The sequence below is a fragment of the Hyperolius riggenbachi genome, chromosome 10 (genome assembly GCF_040937935.1).
Source record: "Hyperolius riggenbachi isolate aHypRig1 chromosome 10, aHypRig1.pri, whole genome shotgun sequence".
Lineage (NCBI taxonomy): Eukaryota > Metazoa > Chordata > Amphibia > Anura > Hyperoliidae > Hyperolius > Hyperolius riggenbachi.
In genome coordinates this window covers 214,278,643-214,298,540 of record NC_090655.1, presented here as the reverse complement: position 1 = coordinate 214,298,540, position 19,898 = coordinate 214,278,643, and the positions used below count along the sequence as shown (strand labels likewise).

Sequence of the window (19,898 nt, the reverse complement as noted above, 5' to 3'; positions counted from 1 at the left end):
CAGGATCCTTAGCTGCATTAAGTGATTTTCACACAAAAGTAACATTTTAGCCAGGGCCGTTTCTAGGCATAGGCCACCTAAGAATGTTCTCCAAGTATGATCTGGTCAGGTCTTCACAGCACACATGGTATCCTTTCATTGTGGAGTTGCTGCTAACTGCATGCCATGGCAGTAAGGAGAAGAGAACAGACAGCAGAATCATTTTGAAAACAAACACTGTAGGAGCAGCTTGGCAGAGGAGAGAGTGTGTGAGCTGCCTGCCTACCTTCACTGCCTGCCTGCTGCTAACGAGAGAGGAGGATCCTTGCAGCACTGAGAGGAGAAGGAGGAGGCACTACTGGTTCATGGAACATATTGGAGAACAGTGCTGGCAGGGGAGCTGCAGCCTTCAGTGCTGGCACTGTGTGTGTGTGCTGGTGCTGCAGGAGTCTGTGGCTGCATGACTGTGCATGTGATGTTCCAATATGTAAGTATATGATCTGCAGATGGAAAGCCAGCCAGTGGGGATTCCTAGAAAACCAGCCGCAGTCCATCTATAACTATAGATTATGTCATGTAATAAAAACCTTAAAACACAATAAAACTGACAGCTGCATAAAATGATCTAATTTTTTTTATTAGCATAGGAACAATAATATGTATTTCTGTATCTCTCATATACACAAATCAAAGTCCAACACAATTTCTGGTATACCCTGCTAGTCACATGATCTTGTGTTACAGTACGTTGCACTCACTGCTGTTACCGATAGGGGAGGGGCTCTCTCAGTTGTAGCGGCCCTCTCTCACCTCTCATGACAGAGGAAACAACCTCCTCGATTCCTCCCACTGTCACCACTGGATCCTGGGAGCACCGGAGGGGAGGGTAAGCTTTTCCTTCCACCTTTGTATTCATCTACTCCCTCCCCCCCCCCCCCAATCAAAAAACTTACAACGTGTGACTATAATATTAAAAAATAATTCTGCAGATAACTCTCTATCACAACTGCAATTATTATAAGGCTGATTGATTTTGCTTTTATATTTGAATATGACCTTGCAGCTCCGCCCATTACTTACATACAGCACCTGAACAGAAGCCCATTTCCTGTACAGCAGTAACTCCCTGCTGTGGCTGCCATTACACTCTGCTTCCGCTACACGATACAACTCCAGCTTCATCGGTCTTCCCAGCCACCTCCTGCTCTGCTACTGCTGCCTTGCTCCATTCTGCTCCTGCTACACTCTCCAGCTTCATATGTCTTCCAAGCCACTTCCTGCTCTGCTACTGCTGCCTTGCTCCACTCTGCTCCACTCTCCAGCTTCATATCTCTTTCCAGCCACCTCCTGCTCTACTGTAGGAGGATTTTTTTTGCACAACAGTCTCAAACTCCTCCCACAGCCTGGAACCTTGCTAAGAGGCTTGAAGTGACTGAAGAAGGTCATGCAGAATACAGAGAGCTCTGAGTAGAGGGGTGAGGTTATGATGTGGATGTGGGCAAAAGAACTTACCTGGGGCTTCCTCCATTCCCTCGTAGTCGGTAAGGTCCCTCAGCGTCCTCCGGCCGAAGACACTGCTCTAACAGAGCCACCAGGGACAGAACGGAGGCAGCCCAGAGAACACCAAGGAAACTCACCGACTACGAGCGGCTGGAGGAAGCCCCAGGAACGTTCATTTTCCCATTTTAAAGTCCTGCTCAGGGTCCCTTTAAAAGACACCCAAAGTGAGAGGGATATGGTGGATGCCATATTTATTTCCTTCTAAAAAATCATTACCAGGTGCCTGGCGTGCTGCTGATCTTTCTGGCTTTGAAAGTGTCTGAATCACACACCTGAAACAAGCAGGCAGTAAATCCAGTCAAACATCTGATTCACATACTTCTTTAGGGTCTACAGCTAAAAGTATTAAAGCTAATGTAACCCCGGTTTAAAAAAAAAAAAAAAAAAGGCAGATACTCACATAAGGAGAGGGAAGGCTCGGTCCTAATGAGCCATCCCTCTCCTCTCCCGGTGCTGCGCTGGCTCCTCCGTTCTCATCTCACGCCGAGGGGACTTCGGAAGTCTTCGGGAGCCGAGTCCTCCCGAAGACAGGCGGCGGACACGCTTGTGCGTCATAAAGGGCGGGCGCGCGTGCGCAGTGTAGAGCGGCCTATCTTCGGGAGCACTCGGGCTCCCGAAGCATTTCCAAAGCCTCCCTTCGGCCGGGAGACAGCGGTATTTGACCGAAACGGTCGAATACCGCTACGGGGGAGCCAAGACAGCAGCGGGCACCGGGAGAGGAGAGGGAATGCTCTATGCGACCGAGAGCCTCCCTCTCCTTCGGTGAGTATCTGACTTTTTTTTTTTTTTTTTAAACGGTTCCCATTAGCTTTAAAGGCATTGGTTCAGCAGGGCAGCCAGGCAATTTGCATTGTTTAAAGGGAAATTAATATGACAGCCTCCATATTTCTCTCACTTCAGGAGTCCTTTAAAAGTAACCATGAAGGGTGTCGGCGAATTATTATTAGAGGGTCTCACCACTGAAGTACAAAAGAGATTAGAGAAACCAGCAGATGACTCCGACCAATAGGCTCTGGCAATAGATGCTGGGTTATTTAAGCTCTTCAAACCTCATCTCTACAACACAGGATTTCTATATGTGTACACCATATCAGGGTGCATGTGCTGTCATGTGGTTAATTAGACTTCTTTTTGCTGCAAACAATTTCCCACACTCTGAACATGAAAAAGGCCGCTCACCCATGTGAATTCTCTGGTGCCTAAGAAGGTATTTGTTGCAACTGAAGCTCTTCCCACATTCTGAACATGAAAAAGGCCGCTCACCTGTGTGAAGTCTGTGGTGCCTAAGAAGGTATGTCTTGCAACTAAAGCTTTTCCCACACGTTGCACATGAAAAAGGGTGCTCATTGGCATGTCTACTCTGGTGCGCAAGAAGAGACCCTTTCCGAGTGAAGCTTTTCCCACACTCTGAACATGAAAATGGACGCTCACCTGTGTGGCTTCTTTCATGGGTAAGAAGGTGATGTTTCTGCAGGAAACGCTTCCCACACTCTGAACAAGAAAATGGACGCTCGCCTGTGTGGCTTCTCTCATGTGAAAGAAGGTGATGTTTCTGAAGAAACCCCTTCCCACACTCTGAACATGAAAATGGATGCTCACCAGTGTGACTTCTCAGGTGAATTAAAAATTGATATCTATGCATGTACCTCTTCCCACACTCTGTACACGAAAATGAACACTCGCCTCTGTGACGTCTCTCATGGGTAAGAAGGTTATTTTTTTGATTAAAACTTTTCCCACACAATGAACATGAAAAAGGGCGCTCACCCGTGTGAGTTCTCTGGTGTGTATGAAGCTGAGATTTCTGAACAAAACATTTCCCACACACTGAACATAAAAATGGCCGCTCCCCTGTGTGCACCCTCTGATGTACTATGAGAAAGGATTTCGTTTTGAAACATTTACCACATTCAGAACATGAAAATATCCTCTCACCTTCGTGACTAACAGCAAAATCTCTACTGGAGGAAGATTGTTCAGGATTAGATGCACTGTCTGATTTATTGGCACTGTGACAACTTGTATAGATATTTGGGATAACCGGACATGCTGTGCCATAAGATTCCTCAGGGTTAGAGGGATCTGGTGATCTCTTATTATGATTAAGTCTGTGAAGTGTATATCCAGTAATGGGGATTCCTGCTGGAGAACATTGTGTGATGCCATCATCTTCTGTATTAAAATCTGAAGGTGAAATAGGGTGTCCTTCTGACACATCCTGTCCATCTATTGGAGGAATAACATAACTGTCAGCATATTCATTGTTACTGCTTTGTACTGTTGAGTCATATAGTATGATCTATTAGTTGAAAGAGTCACAGAAATCTGCCATGGAAATGGATAAAAATGAAATGTCAATAGATTAAATAAAATTAGACATAGAGTTCCACAGACCTAAACCAGCTTCAGCACACTATCCACTGTTTACATATACTAATATCACCGCTATACTGAGGAATGGAGATGGGCCTTTCATATGGTGTACAGTATCTCCTCCTTACTTGTTGGGAACATGATGTTATGCTGAAGAATGGAGATGGCCTTTCATATGGTGTACAGCATCTCCTCCTCATTTGTTGGTAACATGATGTTATACTGAGGAGTGGAGATGGGCCTTTCATATGGGGTACAGTATCTCCTCCTCATTTGTTGGGAACATTGTGTTATACTGAGGAATAGAGATGGGCCTCTCATATTGTGTACAGTATCTCCTCATTTGTTGGGACCATGATGTTATACTGAGGAATGGAGATGGGCCTCTCATATGGTGTACAGTATCTCCTCCTCATTTGTTGGGGACATGATGTTATGCTGAGGAATGGAGATGGGCCTTTCATATGGTGTACAGTATCTCTTCCTCATTTGTTGGGGACATGATGTTATGCTGAGGAATGGAGATGGGCCTTTCATATGGTGTACAGTATCTCCTCTTCATTTGTTGGGAACATGGTGTTATACTGAGGAATGGAGATGGGCCTTTCATATGGTGTACAGTATCTCCTCCTCATTTGCTGGGAACATGATGTTATACTGAGGAATGGAGATGGGCCTCTCATATTGTGTACAGTGTTTCCTCCTCATTTGTTGGGAACATGGTGTTATACTGAGGAATAGAGATGGGCCTCTCATATGGTGTACAGTATCTCCTCCTCATTTGTTGGGGACATGATGTTATGCTGAGGAATGGAGATGGACCTTTCATATGGTGTACAGTATCTCCTCCTCATTTGTTGGGGACATGATGTTATGCTGAGGAATGGAGATGGGCCTCTCATGTGGTATACAGTATCTCCTCCTCATTTGCTGGGAACATGATGTTATACTGAGGAATGGAGATGGGCCTCTCATATTGTGTACAGTGTTTCCTCCTCATTTGTTGGGAACATGGTGTTATACTGAGGAATAGAGATGGGCCTCTCATGTGGTGTACAGTATTTCCTCCTCATTTGTTGGGAACATGATGTTATACTGAGGAATGGAGATGGGCCTTTCATATGGTGTACAGTATCTCCTCCTCATTTGTTGGGAACATGATGTTATACTGAGGAATGGAGATGGGCCTCTCATATGGTGTACAGTATCTCCTCCTCATTTGTTGGGAACATGGTGTTATACTGAAGAATGGAGATGGGCCCCTCGTATGGTGTACATTATCTCCTCCTCATTTGTTGGGAACATGGTGTTATACTGAAGAATGGAGATGGGCCTCTCATATGGTGTACAGTATCTCCTCATTTGTTGGGAACATGGTGTTATACTGAGGAATGGAGATGGGCCTTTCATATGGTGCACAGTATCTCCTCCTCATTTGTTGGAACATGATATACTGAGGAATGGAGATGGGCCTTACATAGGGTGTACAGTATCTCCTACTCATTTGTTGCGAACATGATGGTAAATTTACGACAATAATGAGCAATCCCAAATTTATAATGAAATAAAGACAGCGTTATCTACCATATTTATATATCTTCACTTCCTTAAATCATCATTCAAAATTCACAAACACCATCTTTCCCTCATTTCTCTATATGAGAGAGAGAGAGGAGTTCCTAGTTAAAGACACTGAAGAAGGAGTACCCCTTGAATGTTTTCTGCATTTGGTGTTTATTACTGACCTGTGGTGATCAGTGGAGGACTTTCCTTGCACAGCTCATTGGTAATCATATATGTGTCTTCTGCTTCCTCTTTAGCTTCTTTATTAGTAATTACATCTTCATCCTAATACAAGATTACAAAATACAAGAATATTATTTTGCAAACTCCAAACAGTTCCCGTACAGATCATACAGCATGGAGTCACTTTGGTATTTGGTAAGACTCTTAGTACCACCTACCTGATAATGGTGGGGGATGGTGAGATCTTCCTGTGGAAAATTCTGGGAATAAAGAGGACCTGTACATCTCTCTGGTGGGTTTATGTGACTGGATCCATCTGCAGGAAACACACACTGACTTAGAGGGGAGGGGGATACTGTTGTAGAGACTGAAGGAGGAGAATCCTCTTACTTTGTTGTTGTTGATATACTTAGGCCCCGTTTACACTTAATCAGTTGCTCTAAGTTATAACTGAGAGGACAACTGATTTTCAAAGTAATGCCCATGTTTTCCTATAGACAATTACACACTTAACGCGTTTTAACTGAAACCTTTTTCACAATGCATTGCTATGGAGAAGAAAAAAAATGCGTACCGCCTTAGGGCCTGTTTCCACTACGTGCAAATTGGATGCAGAATGGATGCAGAAAAACTGACTCCAATGAATGCCTATGGTGAAATCTGCATCAGAAAAATCACGTTTAGTGGAAACAGGCCCATAGGCAATCATTGGAGTCAGTTTTTCTGCATCCAATCTGCATCCAATCTGCGTGTAGTGGAAACAGGCCCTTAGGCCCAGTTTACGCTTAATCAGTTGGTGTGCATTTTTTTTCTTCTCCATAACAATGCATTGTGAAAAAGATTTCAGTTAAAATGCGTTAAGTGTGAAAGGTGCCATAGGAAAACATGGGCATTACTTGAAAATCAGTTGCCCTTTCAGGTATAACTGAGAGCAACTGATTCAAGTGTAAACAGGGCCTTAGAGCCCATTTCCACTACATGCAGATTGGATGCAGAAAAACTGACTCCAATGAATGCCTATGGGCCTGTCTCCACTAAATGCGATTTTTCTGATGCAGATTTTCCCATAGGCATTCATTGGAGTCAGTTTTTCTGCATCCAATCTGCATCCAATCTGCATGTAGTGGAAACAGGCCCTTAGTGTTTATTACTGACCTTTGCTGATATGTGAAGGAATTTCCACCTCTTCACACGGCTCATCATCCACTACATATGTGTGTTTTGGTTCTTCCTTAACTTCTGCTTTAATAATAATCACATCTTCACCCTAAATAAGACCACAAATACAAGAACATCCCACACAGATTGCCTGCAAATCAGACGGCACCGAGACAATTCTGAGCTGGAGAATCTCTCACATTCACCTACCTGATAATGGTGGCAGATGGTGAGATCTTCCTGTAGGCAATCCTGGGAATAAAGAGGACCTGTACATCTCTCTGGTGGGGTTCTGCTCCTAGAACCATCTGTATAAAACACACAATCACATTGACTAAGAAGAGAGAAGATGCGATTGTGGGGAGCATGGTGGCGTAGCGGTTAGCACCTTGCAGTATTCTTAGATTTCAGCCACGGCACTATCTGCATGGAATTTGTATGTTCTCCTCAAGTATGCATGGGTTTCCTCTGGGCTCTCTGGTTTTCTCTCACATTCCACCAAGATACAGATAAGTTCATTGGTTTCCGCCAAACCTTAGCCATAGACTACCATGAATATATGACTATGGTAGGGATTAGATTGGGAAATTCTCAGAGGGACAGTTAGTGGCAAGACTATGTACTATGTACCGGATGTTGTTTGCTATGTACTATGCACTCTGTAAAGTCCTGCAGAAGATGTTGGCGCTATTTAAATACCAAATAATAAAAGTAATTGTTAGAGAGATAAATGGAACCCCACATTTTTTTTGCATTTAGTGTTTAGTAGCAAATATGTGCCTGATGTACATGGAAAGCTCAAAGTACAGTATAATCTTGTTGTAGTAAACATTCGGTTATAGTATACTAAGCCAGGTCCCAGCCAAGCCCCATTATAAGTGTATGGAAGCAATTTCTGGTGTAGTTCTATTACCTATGCTGATCTGTGAAGGGATTTCCTCCTCCTTACACGGCTCATCACCCATTTCTTCTGTGTCCTGTCTGACTACTGCTCTAACAAAAATCACATCTTCATCCTAAAATAAGACCACAAAGCACAAGAATATGATGCTATAGCCTCCGTACTGCTTCTATACAGATCATACAGCATGGACTCACTTGGCCATTTGGGGAGACCTCCAGTCCCACCTACCTGATAATGGTGAGGGCTGCTGTGATCTTCCTGTGAGCAGTCCAGAGAAAGAGAACATTTACCTCCCTCTGGTAGATTTCTGTTACTGGACTTATCTGTAGGATGGAGACGGCTGCTGGAGGCCAATAGCTCACCAGAGAGCTTCTTCACTACTTCACAATCCTGTGTAATAATGAAGAGTAATAATAATCACTGTGTACATTCCCAGAATCCTCATCTCTCCAGGCAGGACTGCTTTATTTTTGTGGATAAATAAGTGTGAGGTCATGTGACCCTCCCAGAATCCTCCTTACCTGTCCAGTCAGGACTGCTTTATTACTGTGGATAAATAAGTGTGAGGTCATGTGACCCTCTCAGAAACCTCCTCACCTGTCCAGTCAGCAGGTAGATGATCTCCAGAGTAAGGTTTAATATCTTCTCAGTCACGTGACTGCAGTCCTCATCCATCCTCATTGGCCTGGTTATGTGATCTATACAGGAAGCCCCTCTACATAGAAAGACAATAAACTGAGAATCACCTGGACTGTAGGACTCCAAGTTATATTATACAGTATACATCCTTAGAATTGTAATGTCCCCTCTGCCTATCTGGTTGTGATTCTACCTTAACACTTCCTAACACAGTCCAGACCCCAGATAATGACCAGTTTGTTATCCTTCCACATAGAAATGCTGTATAGATCGCATGACCAAATCAGTGAGGAGATATATACCTCACCGATTTGGTCATGCGATATACATACAGAGAGAGAGAGAGAGAGAGAGAGATCACATGATCAAATCAGTGAGGATATATATACATTACAATTCTAAGGATGTATACAGTATTATTACATTTTAGCTGCTGACACATATTTCCATCATGGAGTGTGATCTCCTGCTATGCAGAGCAGACATTTCCTCACATTGGGGTTGATTCACTAAAGAAAATAGCGCAAGCAACCTCCTGTTAGTCTTGCGATTTCCATAGTGTGCCTTAATTGTAATGGGCTGCACGCTACGCACACTACTGGCCGTGTAGCGAGTGTAATTACAAGGAGTGCACGCTAAGCTGCAGCCAGTGCTAGTAGCTTAAAGCGGATCCGAGATGAAAAACTAACTATAACAAGTAATTTGTCTATATATCTTATCTAAAGTTTAGATAGTATACACAGCATATCTAGCTGCAAACAGCTTCAAAAGTTTATGATTATTTTTTCTTGTGATACAATGAGGGCAGCCATGTTCTGTCACAGACTGAGGGCTGGAGATGCTATCAGCTTGCCTGTGTGTAAATTCAGTCCCCTCTCCTCCTCCCTCCTCCCCTCTGCTTCCGAAATCAATGGCTAGTAACCTTCTCCTCCTCCTGCCCAGACTGAGCTCCTGTAAGCCCTTGATACAGTGCCAAGGCACAAAAGGAGCTGTGGGCGAGGCTTGTTTAGTTTGTAGGGAATTAGAGTATTAAAACAAAACAAAAAAAGTATTTGGCTTGAGGAATGCACTATAAACTATATGAAAGGAACACAATTATGCAATGAGTAAAAGTATATCTCGGATCCACTTTTAGCCTCCTTCCTGCTCCTCCCCTTCCACCCTGAGACCCTTCGGGTCCAATCACTTTAAAGAACGTGATCCCTACACTCTGATTAGCTCAAAAGGCTGCCTGTCACTTGATAAGCAGCCTATTGGGCCAATCAAAGTGCGGGGATCAAATCCTTTAAAATGACTGGACCCAATGGGGCTCAGGGTGGGAGAAGAGAGTGCTCCTTATTTGCAGTGAGGCTGCGTAAGTTACTAACGCTCGCTATGCTGCACTAACCACAGAATAGCGTGCGCTCCTGTGATTACGCGCGCTACACAGCCAATAGTAGCGTGCAGCCCTTTACATTTAAAGCACACTGTGGAAAAAACGCAAGTAAGAGGAGGTTACTCGTGCTATTTTCTTTAGTGATTCAACCCCACTCAGTGCTGAACTGCTGTGCTTCAGCCTATGTATCCCCCCCCTCTCCATTTTCTAGGTGCATGTCGGCATCCGTGTTTATGTGTCTTCTGACCGCTTTGCACCATGAGCTCTGATGTCAGAGCTATCAGCATGCTGCGGCGTGTCGTACAGTCAGCAGATGCAGACTACTTTCCACACAAAATAAAACACTACTCCCTCACCAAGGCCTAGCACTCCATCCCCAGCATCTTATGTCGGGGATGCAATAGACAGCGGTAAGCAGAATTACGTGCGTAAAGTCTTATGAGTAGAGGGTAATGCATGGCATGTAATATACTGCATTCTGCTCTACTCAGTGTGCAGTAACACAGTTCAGTCCTAGCAGTCTAGAGTCCCTCCCCCCTCCAATTGAATCCCCTTGCTAATGTAAAAACTATTCCTGATCTTTTAGCATTCTCTCCTGATGAACTGTCTCAGCATAATCCTTTCCCCAAAATAAAAGGCTATTCTTCCCTCAAACAATCTCCTTCAACCATATGGGGACAGAAGCCAGAACATACTCACAATGGATAGGAATAACACCCATAACTGGCTCACAATGTCAGGAACAGCAATGAGCAGCTGAAAATATGCACATTGGAGAGCAGATAAAAATGCTGCAGGACGAGCACCTATAAAAAATGGCGCTGCCTTACGCAGCATCAGTAAAAGGCTTTTACTATTTACTATTGGCACCTATGGCGGCAGGGAGTAGTTACACTTAGGTAGGGGGTTAGGGTTAGGCAGCCAGGGATAAAGTGGTTGGCGTTAGGCAGCCAGAGTGGTGTGGTTAGGGTTAGGCACCTGAGGGATCTTAGGGTTAGGTAGAGGATGTGGAGTGGTTAGGGTTAGACACCTGGGGGGCAGGGCTGTGGAGTCAGAGTCGAGAAGTCGGAGCAATTTTGAGTACCTGGAGTCGGAGTTGGTGTGATTTGGGATACCTGGAGTCAGAGGTGGAGTCGGTGGTGTCATAAACTGAGGAGTCAGGAGTTGGAGTCGGATGATTTTTGTACCAAATCTACAGCCCTGGTAAGTATTAGACTAAGGAGTCGAGGAGTCAAAGCCATTTTGGGTACCTGAAATCGGAGTTGCTGGGGGGGTCTTAGGTAGAGAGGGTTCAATGTGAGAGTAGCCAGGGGTGTAGTTATACATTACCTGCTCCAATGTAACACCATACACATACCATGTGCAATGTGGGAGGAAGCTCACTGGGCGGAAACTGAAGCTGCCAAAGGAGGAGGAGGATACATATAAAAATAGCATGATCAAAAAATTGTCACAGGGTTAAGCCGATAATGACATCTTGCTATTAAGGTTGTTTAATGTTTTAGAAATATCCTAAAATGTTAATAACCTTGTTAACTAACAAGATGTCATTAACAGCATTTATCTTACATTAGGTGGTCCCAGCGATCACGTCTCCTTCACTTTCTAGTTCATTTTCAGCTGTCCTTTAGCCAGCCAATAACCAAGGAGCTTCAGTACCAGCATGGTGATTGGCTGGCTGCAGGACTCCGGCAAACTAACCAGGAAGTGGAGAAGACGCGATCACTGTGATCAGGTAATGTACAGTATAATAGATGCCGGTAATTACATCTTGGGAGCTAGTCTACTTTAGGGGACCCACCGCAAATCCCCATAGACAATTTCAGCTGGGCTGCAAAACGGAACAAATGTCTTCTGTTTGCTTGTTTAAACCTCCACAAGCCTTATATCCTCTGGTAGCTAAGCATGCCCTCTAACGAATTTTGCGGGTTTCGGTCAAAAAAAAGTTGTAACTGACTGTACAGGAGCCGCCGAACGGCCACAATTTCGGGTCCGTCAGCCATCTTGGTTCTGCTCTGCAGGTCGTTTCTTCCTCCTCATTGGAGGGAATTGTTGGGTGGGGGCGTGCCAGCTTTAGTCAGCAGCTAACAAACCCTCCAATGAGGAGGAAGAAAGGACCTGCACAGCAGAACGGAGATGGCCGACGGAACCGAGAAGAAGGCCGTTCGGCGGCTCCTACACAGCCCATTTCAACTCTTTTTTGGACCGAAAACCTCACAATTCGTTAGAGGATATGCTTACCTATCCATGGGTATAAGGCTTGTGGGGGTTTAAACAAGGTGAAAGCGGACATTTGTTCCGTTTCTGCAGCCCAGCTGAAAGTGTCTATGGGGATTTGCGGTGGGTCCCCTAAAGTAGACTAGCTCCACATCTTGTTACTAAGGATATTTAACAATTTAAGAACATGTCTAAAGCATTAAACAACTTTAGTAGCAAGATGTCATTATCGGCATCACCCTGTGACAATCTTTTAACAGCGCTCTTTTTATATGTATCTTCCTTTGGCAGCTCCAGTTTCCTTCCAGTCAGCTTCCTCCCACATTGGCCATGGTATGTGTATGTGGGAGTGTACGCTCCTCTGGTGCATAGAGATCTCTGTACAGCTTTGCAGAATATCTCACATTCTACGTCTAAAACAAATCCATAAACCATTACACTACATACAGCAGCAGATGCTGGTAATGGGGGAGATAACAAGGGCATTAACGGGTGTAATACAAAATAGTATCTTATTACCTCCTCTGCTGCCACTGCCAGTTCCAGCAAATGTCTTCTTTCTGCTTCCCCAACTCTATAGCTTCCTGTTCGCATGTCCCACCTCCATCTCTCCGCGGCACATGGAGCCACCGCCATCTAGTGGAAAATATAAGAACTGCAGCTTGAGACGTGCAGCATTGTGTGTTGCTGCTACTTTATTTTTTTTAAAGGGGTACTGTGGAGTGCTGTAAAAAACAAAAACTGACACTTACCTGGGGCTTCTATCTGCCCCCTGTAGCTGTCATGTCCCATGCCGTCCTCCTCCGATCATCAGTTCCCACCACCACCACCCGGTCAATTATTCGTCTAACAAGACGAATAAAGCACGCTCCCACTCGGCTCTCCGTAAGCTCACTGCGCAGACGCAGTACGAGGTTTTCGTGTACTGCATCTGCGCAGTAAGCTCCTAGAGACGCGAGCCAGTCGCGTTAGACATGCAATTAGACTGGTTCAAGCAGCGGGGAACGGGTGATCGGAGAAGAACGGCGCGGGACATGACAGCTAATAGGGGGCTGATAGAAGCCCCAGGTAAGTGTCAGTTTTTGTTTTTTACAGCACTCCACAGAACTCCTTTAAAGGATACCCGAAGTGACATGTTGATCCCCACACAAATAACTATGCTGTGTTCCTTTTTTCTTTCTCTGCATGAAAGAGTTAAATATCAGGTATGTAAGAGGCTGACTCAGTCCTGACTCAGACAGGAAGTGACTACAGTGTGACCCTAGTTATTTGTGTGCTAGGCACTACATACACATGTCTATCTCATCATGTCACATGTCACTTCGGGTATCCTTTAAACAGAATCAGAATCTTATTTTGCCAAGTACAATGGGGGATGTACCAAGAATTGTTTTTGCGGTCGGTGATGGTACAGTAAACATTACAGTGTATAGCATAAACAGTATAAACAGTGCAGTACAGTGACCGTACAGTTCTGGGTACAATAGCATATGTACAGTATAAAGAAGTAATATAAACAACTCATATACCCAAGTTGAAAAGGACTAGAAGGGAAGTCTGAGTGCAATGTGAGAGGAGCTGCCACCATATACCAGCGCTCAGCTGCTTACAGCAATTTGGATGCCTCACAGCAAGAAAGGGGAATGACTGAGAGAGAAAGCAAGAGAGTGCGAAATAATAAAAAGCAGACTATTGGTTGGTGATTAAGCTGTGCTTAAATTTAAAGAGAATCTGTAACAAAAAAAAAGTTGCCCTTGGGGGGGGTATTCACCTCGGTAGGGGGAAGCCTCAGGGTCCCAATGAAACTTCCCCCTCCGCTGTAGCTGCAGGCAATCCAGTGCTGGCTCCCCCCTGGGCCCTGAAGTCTCCGGTAATCCAGGCTCGACAAGCCTGACAAGCTAAATTTATTTACCTTCCCTGGCTCCAGCAGGGGTGCTGTTGCGGCTCTCAGCACGGAGATAGGCGGAAATAGCTGATCTCTGTCAGGTCCGCTCTACTACGCAGGCGCAGGAGACTTGTGCCTGCGCAGTAGAGTGGCCGGACAGTGATTGGCTATTTTCACCTATCTCCGAGCGGAGAGCCGATGCTTCGCCTGCGCTTTAGCTGGGAAGGTAATTATTTACATCCCTGCTGTTCAGAGGGGCATAGTGAGACCGCTGTGGGACACAAGAGGTCGGGGGAGCCTCGATAGGATCCGGAGGCTTCCACCACCCGAGGTGAGTACCCCTCAGGGGAACTTTTTGTCGTTACAGGTTTTCAGCCTGTTACAGCCTGTCTAGGTCCAATGTCATAGGGGAGGCCTAAGCAGTGTGTGACTAGGCCACAGCATCCTCGATGGCAAATGCTAGGTACACAGTATGAGATTTTCTGGCAGATTTACTGGTAGATCGATTATATCCAACATTTCCGATCTCATTTCCGATCATTTCCCAAATGATATCCAACTGTTTTCCGTTTCAATACCATCGGAAATCGATCAGAAAATGATCGGATATTGATCGGAAGTCATATTGGACATAATTGATCTGACAGTAAATCTGGCAGAAAATCTCATACTGTGTACCTAGCATGAGGGGGAGGGGTCATAGCCCAAGGGTTGTGAGATATCTGGTGGCATTGGCCAGCAGGGATGAATGATGGTGTTCCTCTGGTGGTGGCAGATAGTGTTTGCGGTCCCCCAGCCATAACTGATGCTGTGGTGGCAGGTTGGCTGGATCGGTGTGTCGTTCCTCTCACAGTAGCCCGGCTGGTGGTGAGCTGGGTCACAGGCATCGGCAGGCAGGCAGCCACAGCTCCATCTGAAGGTTACACAGGAAACCTGGGTTAAAATCTCGGCTCTTCCTGTTCAGTAAGCCAGAACCTATTCAATAAGGAGACCATGGGCAAGACTCCCTACCACTGCTACTGCGCATGCCCTAGTAGCTGCAGCTCTGGCGCGTGAGTCCACCAGGAGAAAGGTGTGATATAAATGTTCTGTGTCTTGTCTTGGTCTCAGCAGTGGATCGGCCCCGTTCCCATGGCAACTGGTGGTGCGGCAGTATCTGGCCCTCTGTGGCCACAGCAGTGGAGCAGCCCCATTCCCATGGCAGCTGAAGGAGCAGCAGTGGTCAGGTCTCCTCTGGTCGTGGAAGGGCTCATGTGCTTTGTCTTGGGGTCCTGGTCTCCTGGGTAACAGCAGCATAGCAACCTATGTGATCGGGATCCAACTGCATGGATGCTGAGGTCGGGCATCTTCATCTACAGTTGTGTTAAAAATTATTCAACCATAGCGTTGATCCACGGGCCCAAACAGTTCTGATTTTGTTTCATCAGTCCACAGAACACTATCTCAAAACGTTTGTGGTAGTGTTCTGTGGACTGATAAAATAAAATTAGAATTGTTTGGGCCCATGGATCAACGCTATGTTTGGAGAAGGAAGAACAAGGCCTATGAAGAAAAGAACACCTTGCCTACTGTGAAGCATGGCGAGGGGGTCAATCATGCTTTGGGGCTGTTTTGCTTCTGCAGGTACAGGGAAGCTTCAGTGTGTGCAAGGTACCATGAATTCTCTTCAGTACCAGGAGATATTGGAAGAAAATGTGATGCAGTCCATCACAAACCTGAGGCTTGGGAGACGATGGACCTTTTAACAGGACAATAATCCCAAGCATACCTCCAAGTCCACTAGAGCATGGTTGCAGATTAAAGGCTGGAACATTTTGGAGTGGCCATCGCAGTCACCAGACTTAAATCCGATTGAGAACCTCTGGTGGGACTTAAAGAAAGCAGACGCAGCGCGCAAGCCTAAAAATGTGACTGAACTGGAGGCTTTTGCCCATGAAGAATGGGCTAAGATACCCGTAGATCGCTGCAAGACACTTGTGTCAAGCTATGCTTCATGTTTAAGAGCTGTTATAACTGGAAAAGGATGTTGTACTAAGTACTAAGAATGAATGTCACTTGGGGGTTGAATAAAACTGATAATGATGTGAGCACAGAAAAGACATTTGTGGTTATTTCATTATAAATGTTATGTTATATTTGTCTGACTTAAGAGTGCCTCTTTGATTTAATTGTAAATAAGATGACTGAAATGATTAAAATCAATGTCAAAATGGCCAAAACACTCAATTTCGTTTGAATAGTTTTGAACACAACTGTATCTCGGATCACGGGGGCGGAATGGCCCACCTGCCTTGTGGTGCAGCCTTGTTGGATAGTATACAAACTCCCAGTCTCTCTCCAATTTCCCTTGCTCCAGCCATGTCCCCCCAAAGGCAGTCATACAGAATGCAATATTTTTAACAGATTTTTGAAATTAGATGCAGTGGCCAGTACTTGCCTTGCAGAGTCCTGGTTTTAATTCTTAAGCCTGGTTCACATTGGCCCTTAAAACAGTCACTAAACGGACTGGATCCCAACAGAGGTGAACGGATCCTATGTTCATCAATAAGATCTTTTCACATACAGTGATGTGAAAAACTATTTGCCCCCTTCCTGATTTCTTATTCTTTTGCATGTTTGTCACACTTAAATGTTTCTGCTCATCAAAAAACGTTAACTATTAGTCAAAGATAACATAATTGAACACAAAATGCAGTTTTAAATGATGGTTTTTATTATTCAGTGAGAAAAAAACCTCCAAACCTACATGGCCCTGTGTGAAAAAGAAATTGCCCCCTGAACCTAATAACTGGTTGGGCCACCCTTAGCAGCAATAACTGCCATCAAGCGTTTGAGATAACTTGCAACGAGTCTTTTACAGCGCTCTGGAGGAATTTTGGCCCACTCATCTATGCAGAATTGTTGTAATTCAGCTTTATTTGAGGGTTTTCTAGCATGAACCGCCTTTTTAAGATCATGCCACAACATCTCAATAGGATTCAGGTCAGGACTTTGACTAGGCCACTCCAAAGTCTTCATTTTGTTTTTCTTCAGCCATTCAGAGGTGGACTTGCTGGTGTGTTTTGGGTCATTGTCCTGCTGCAGCACCCAAGATCGCTTCAGCTTGAGTTGACGAACAGTTGGCCGGACATTCTCCTTCAGGATTTTTTGGTAGACAGTAGAATTCATGGTTCCATCTATTACAGCAAGCCTTCCAGGTCCTAAAGCAGCAAAACAACCCCAGACCATTACACTACCACCACATTTTACTGTTGGTATGATGTTCTTTTGCTGAAATGCTGTGTTACTTCTACGCCAGATGTAACGGGACATGCACCTTCCAAAAAGTTAAACTTTTGTCTTGTCGGTCCACAAGGTATTTTCCCAAAAGTCTTGGCAATCATTGAGATTTTTTTTTAGCAAAATTGAGACGAGCCTTAATGTTCTTTTTGCTTCAAAGTGGTTTGCGCCGTGGATATCTGCCATGCAGGCCGTTTTTGCCCAGTCTCTTTCTTATGGCGGAGTCGTGAGCACTGACCTTAATTGAGGCAAGTGAGGCCTGCAGTTGTTTAGATGTTGTCCTGGGGGAATTTTGTGGCCTCTCGGATGAGTTTTCTCTGTGCTCTTGGGGTAATTTTGGTCGGCCGGCCACTCCTGGGAAGGTTCATCACTGTTCCATGTTTTTGCCATTTGTGGATAATGGCTCTCACTGTGGTTCGCTGGAGTCCCAAAGCTTTAGAAATGGCTTTATAACCTTTACCAGACTGATAGATCTCAATTACTTTTGTTCTCATTTTGTTCCAGAATTTCTTTGGATCTTGGCATGATGTCTAGCTTTTGAGGTGCTTTTGATCTACTTCTCTGTGTCAGATAGCTCCTATTTAAGTGATTTCTTGATTGAAACAGGTGTGGCAGTAATCAGGCCTGGGGGTGACTACAGAAATTGAACTCAGGTGTGATAAACCAGTTATTTTTTTAATGAGGGGGGCAATCACTTTTTCACACAGGTCCATGTAGATTTTGAGTTTTTTTTTCTCACTAAATAATAAAAACCATCATTTAAAACTGCATTTTGTGTTCAATTATGTTATCTTTGACTAATAGTTAATGGTTTTTGATGAGCAGAAACATTTAAGTGTGACAAACATGCAAAAGAATAAGAAATCAGGAAGGAGGCAAATAGTTTTTCACATAACTGTAGCTCTGTTAGAACTGATCTGTTTGGCACGTTCCACCGAAGAGACCGCAAGTTTGGGGACGCTTTGATAACTCCAGAGCAACGGACACGTTGCACTGACAGCAATAGAATGGAAGGGATCAAAACTGATGCCCAATAAAAACTGATCCATTGCATGGATCAGTTTTTACATGGATCAGATTTTGATCCGGCCGGTGCGAACCAGCCCAAAGTCAGAATGCCATTTGAATGGAGTGTGTGTGCTGTCCCTGTGTTTGCAACAGATTCTCCCGGGGCGAACACTGGAAAAGGGCGTCAGGTAAAGTAGAATATCAGCAATGCTGCCGATATTCTACCATCCTTTTACCTAACCTACCTCTCAGTCTAACCCTCCCCCATAGCTATGCCTAACATTAACCCTCCTGTTACCCTACACCTAACAGTAACTGTCTCTTCCTACAACATTACCTTCCTATCAGCTCAAGTCCGGCACCCAAATTATACACCGTGGCACAGGCATAATCCACATAACAGTGCGGTCTATGGCAGCGCCCAAATTAACAGACGCCATGCTCCACTATCGCTTTTTCATACTTATAGGTTAACTGAGTTTTAGAAATGAATACGGGATCTCTTTCTTATTCTGATAACCAATATCAGAGCTATGGTTCTACTTTAATGAGGCACCACAGTGACAAATAGAAGAATGTAGTCAATTATTCAGGATACCCACTTACTTTTATATTACTTCTCCTGGTTTCGGCACCAGCCACGTCCTATGGCTATATATACCCTCACATTCACGTTTACAAGATTTTTAACACGCTTCACCCCTCCTCTGGAATGCCCTCCCACAACACATTTGTCACTCGCCAACCTTTGTTACTTTCAAACACTCTCTAAAAACTCATTTGTTCCGACAAGCATATGCGCTACCTTAAGCCACTTCCCTTTGCCTTAAAGAGGAGCTGTTAGGTATAAGGTCTCAGAGAAAAAAAAACACATATATCAGTAGCTAAAGATTGGCTGTACTTACATTACATATGCATTTCACTGTCCACGTTTGGATTTCACAGAATTTTTATATAGTATATGCAGAGAATGATGCTCCTGACAGCTCATGGCAGGTTCCATGTTTGTCTGTCTCCTATGAAGCCAAATGTGTCGTCATGTCCTGCCTGCTTCCTGATGATTCCACTCAGAAAAAATACAACACTACTGTGCAGTGAATATTAATTAGCCATGTGGCTAGAAACAATAGCGGACTCATGCAGTATACTCTGCCCTGAGATTTTTCAGTGCTGGCTGTTGTAACATGAGACTGTAACTTCTCACTAGCAGCCGAGGGGAGGACCCAAGCAGCCCCAGAATGCTTTGCAGTATGGTATGCGGCCTGTCGTCCTTTTAAGAGCTTGGGTCTAACATCCTTGCTGTTCAGCACACATCAAAAGTAAGAGAGATTTTTAACTTTAGTATTGCCTTTTTGGCTTCCTTCTAAACTGTTAAACACAGGAGAATAGAGGTTTAAATTAGCTTTTGCAGCCTGACAGCTACTCTTTAAGGCCAAATTGCACTCTGACTAGGTACCCTAAAACACACTGCCTTTATATATTCGTTGTATACTACCCCTCCTCTTGCCCCCCCCCCCCCCCCCCATTCCCTTTAGATTGCAAGGGCAGGGCTCTCTACCCCTTTTGTGTCTTGGAAATCATTTTACATTTATTTATCATGTTACTTTTATCACTGTCATTACCAGTTCTGTATTCTATATAATTTTTGTATTTTGTCACTAATTATGTATCTTGTATATTGGTGTACACTATTGTCTGTATTATGTACCCCATGTTAGTTTCTTACTTTGTACAGCGCCACAGAACATGTTGGCGCTTTATAAATTAATAATAAT

The 19,898-nt window shown here is 44.4% G+C and overlaps 1 protein-coding gene across 1 annotated transcript; it reads right to left on the bottom strand.

Annotated features, from left to right (window-relative positions):
* Nucleotides 1-595: 595 nt before the first annotated feature.
* Nucleotides 596-12,536, bottom strand: LOC137534449 (oocyte zinc finger protein XlCOF22-like). Its single transcript, XM_068255944.1, has 9 exons — nucleotides 12,471-12,536; nucleotides 8,318-8,435; nucleotides 7,949-8,110; nucleotides 7,730-7,832; nucleotides 7,027-7,124; nucleotides 6,814-6,925; nucleotides 5,877-5,974; nucleotides 5,658-5,760; nucleotides 596-3,765 (listed from the first exon to the last, which is right to left on the bottom strand). The coding sequence occupies exons 2-9, from the start codon at nucleotides 8,399-8,401 to the stop codon at nucleotides 2,630-2,632; spliced, it is 1,896 nt and encodes a 631-aa protein (XP_068112045.1). The 5' UTR covers nucleotides 8,402-8,435; nucleotides 12,471-12,536; the 3' UTR covers nucleotides 596-2,629.
* Between the last annotated feature and the right edge of the window lie 7,362 nt (nucleotides 12,537-19,898).

Coding starts and splice junctions, on each gene's coding strand:
- LOC137534449 (XM_068255944.1), bottom strand. CDS start 8,401: ATGAGGATGGATGAGGACTGCAGTCACGTGACTGAGAAGATATTAAAC. Junction 8,111..8,317: donor TCTACCTGCTGACTGGACAG/GTGAGGAGGTTT, acceptor ATTATTACACAG/GATTGTGAAGTAGTGAAGAA. Junction 3,766..5,657: donor TCCTCCACTGATCACCACAG/GTCAGTAATAAA, acceptor TTCCTCCAATAG/ATGGACAGGATGTGTCAGAA.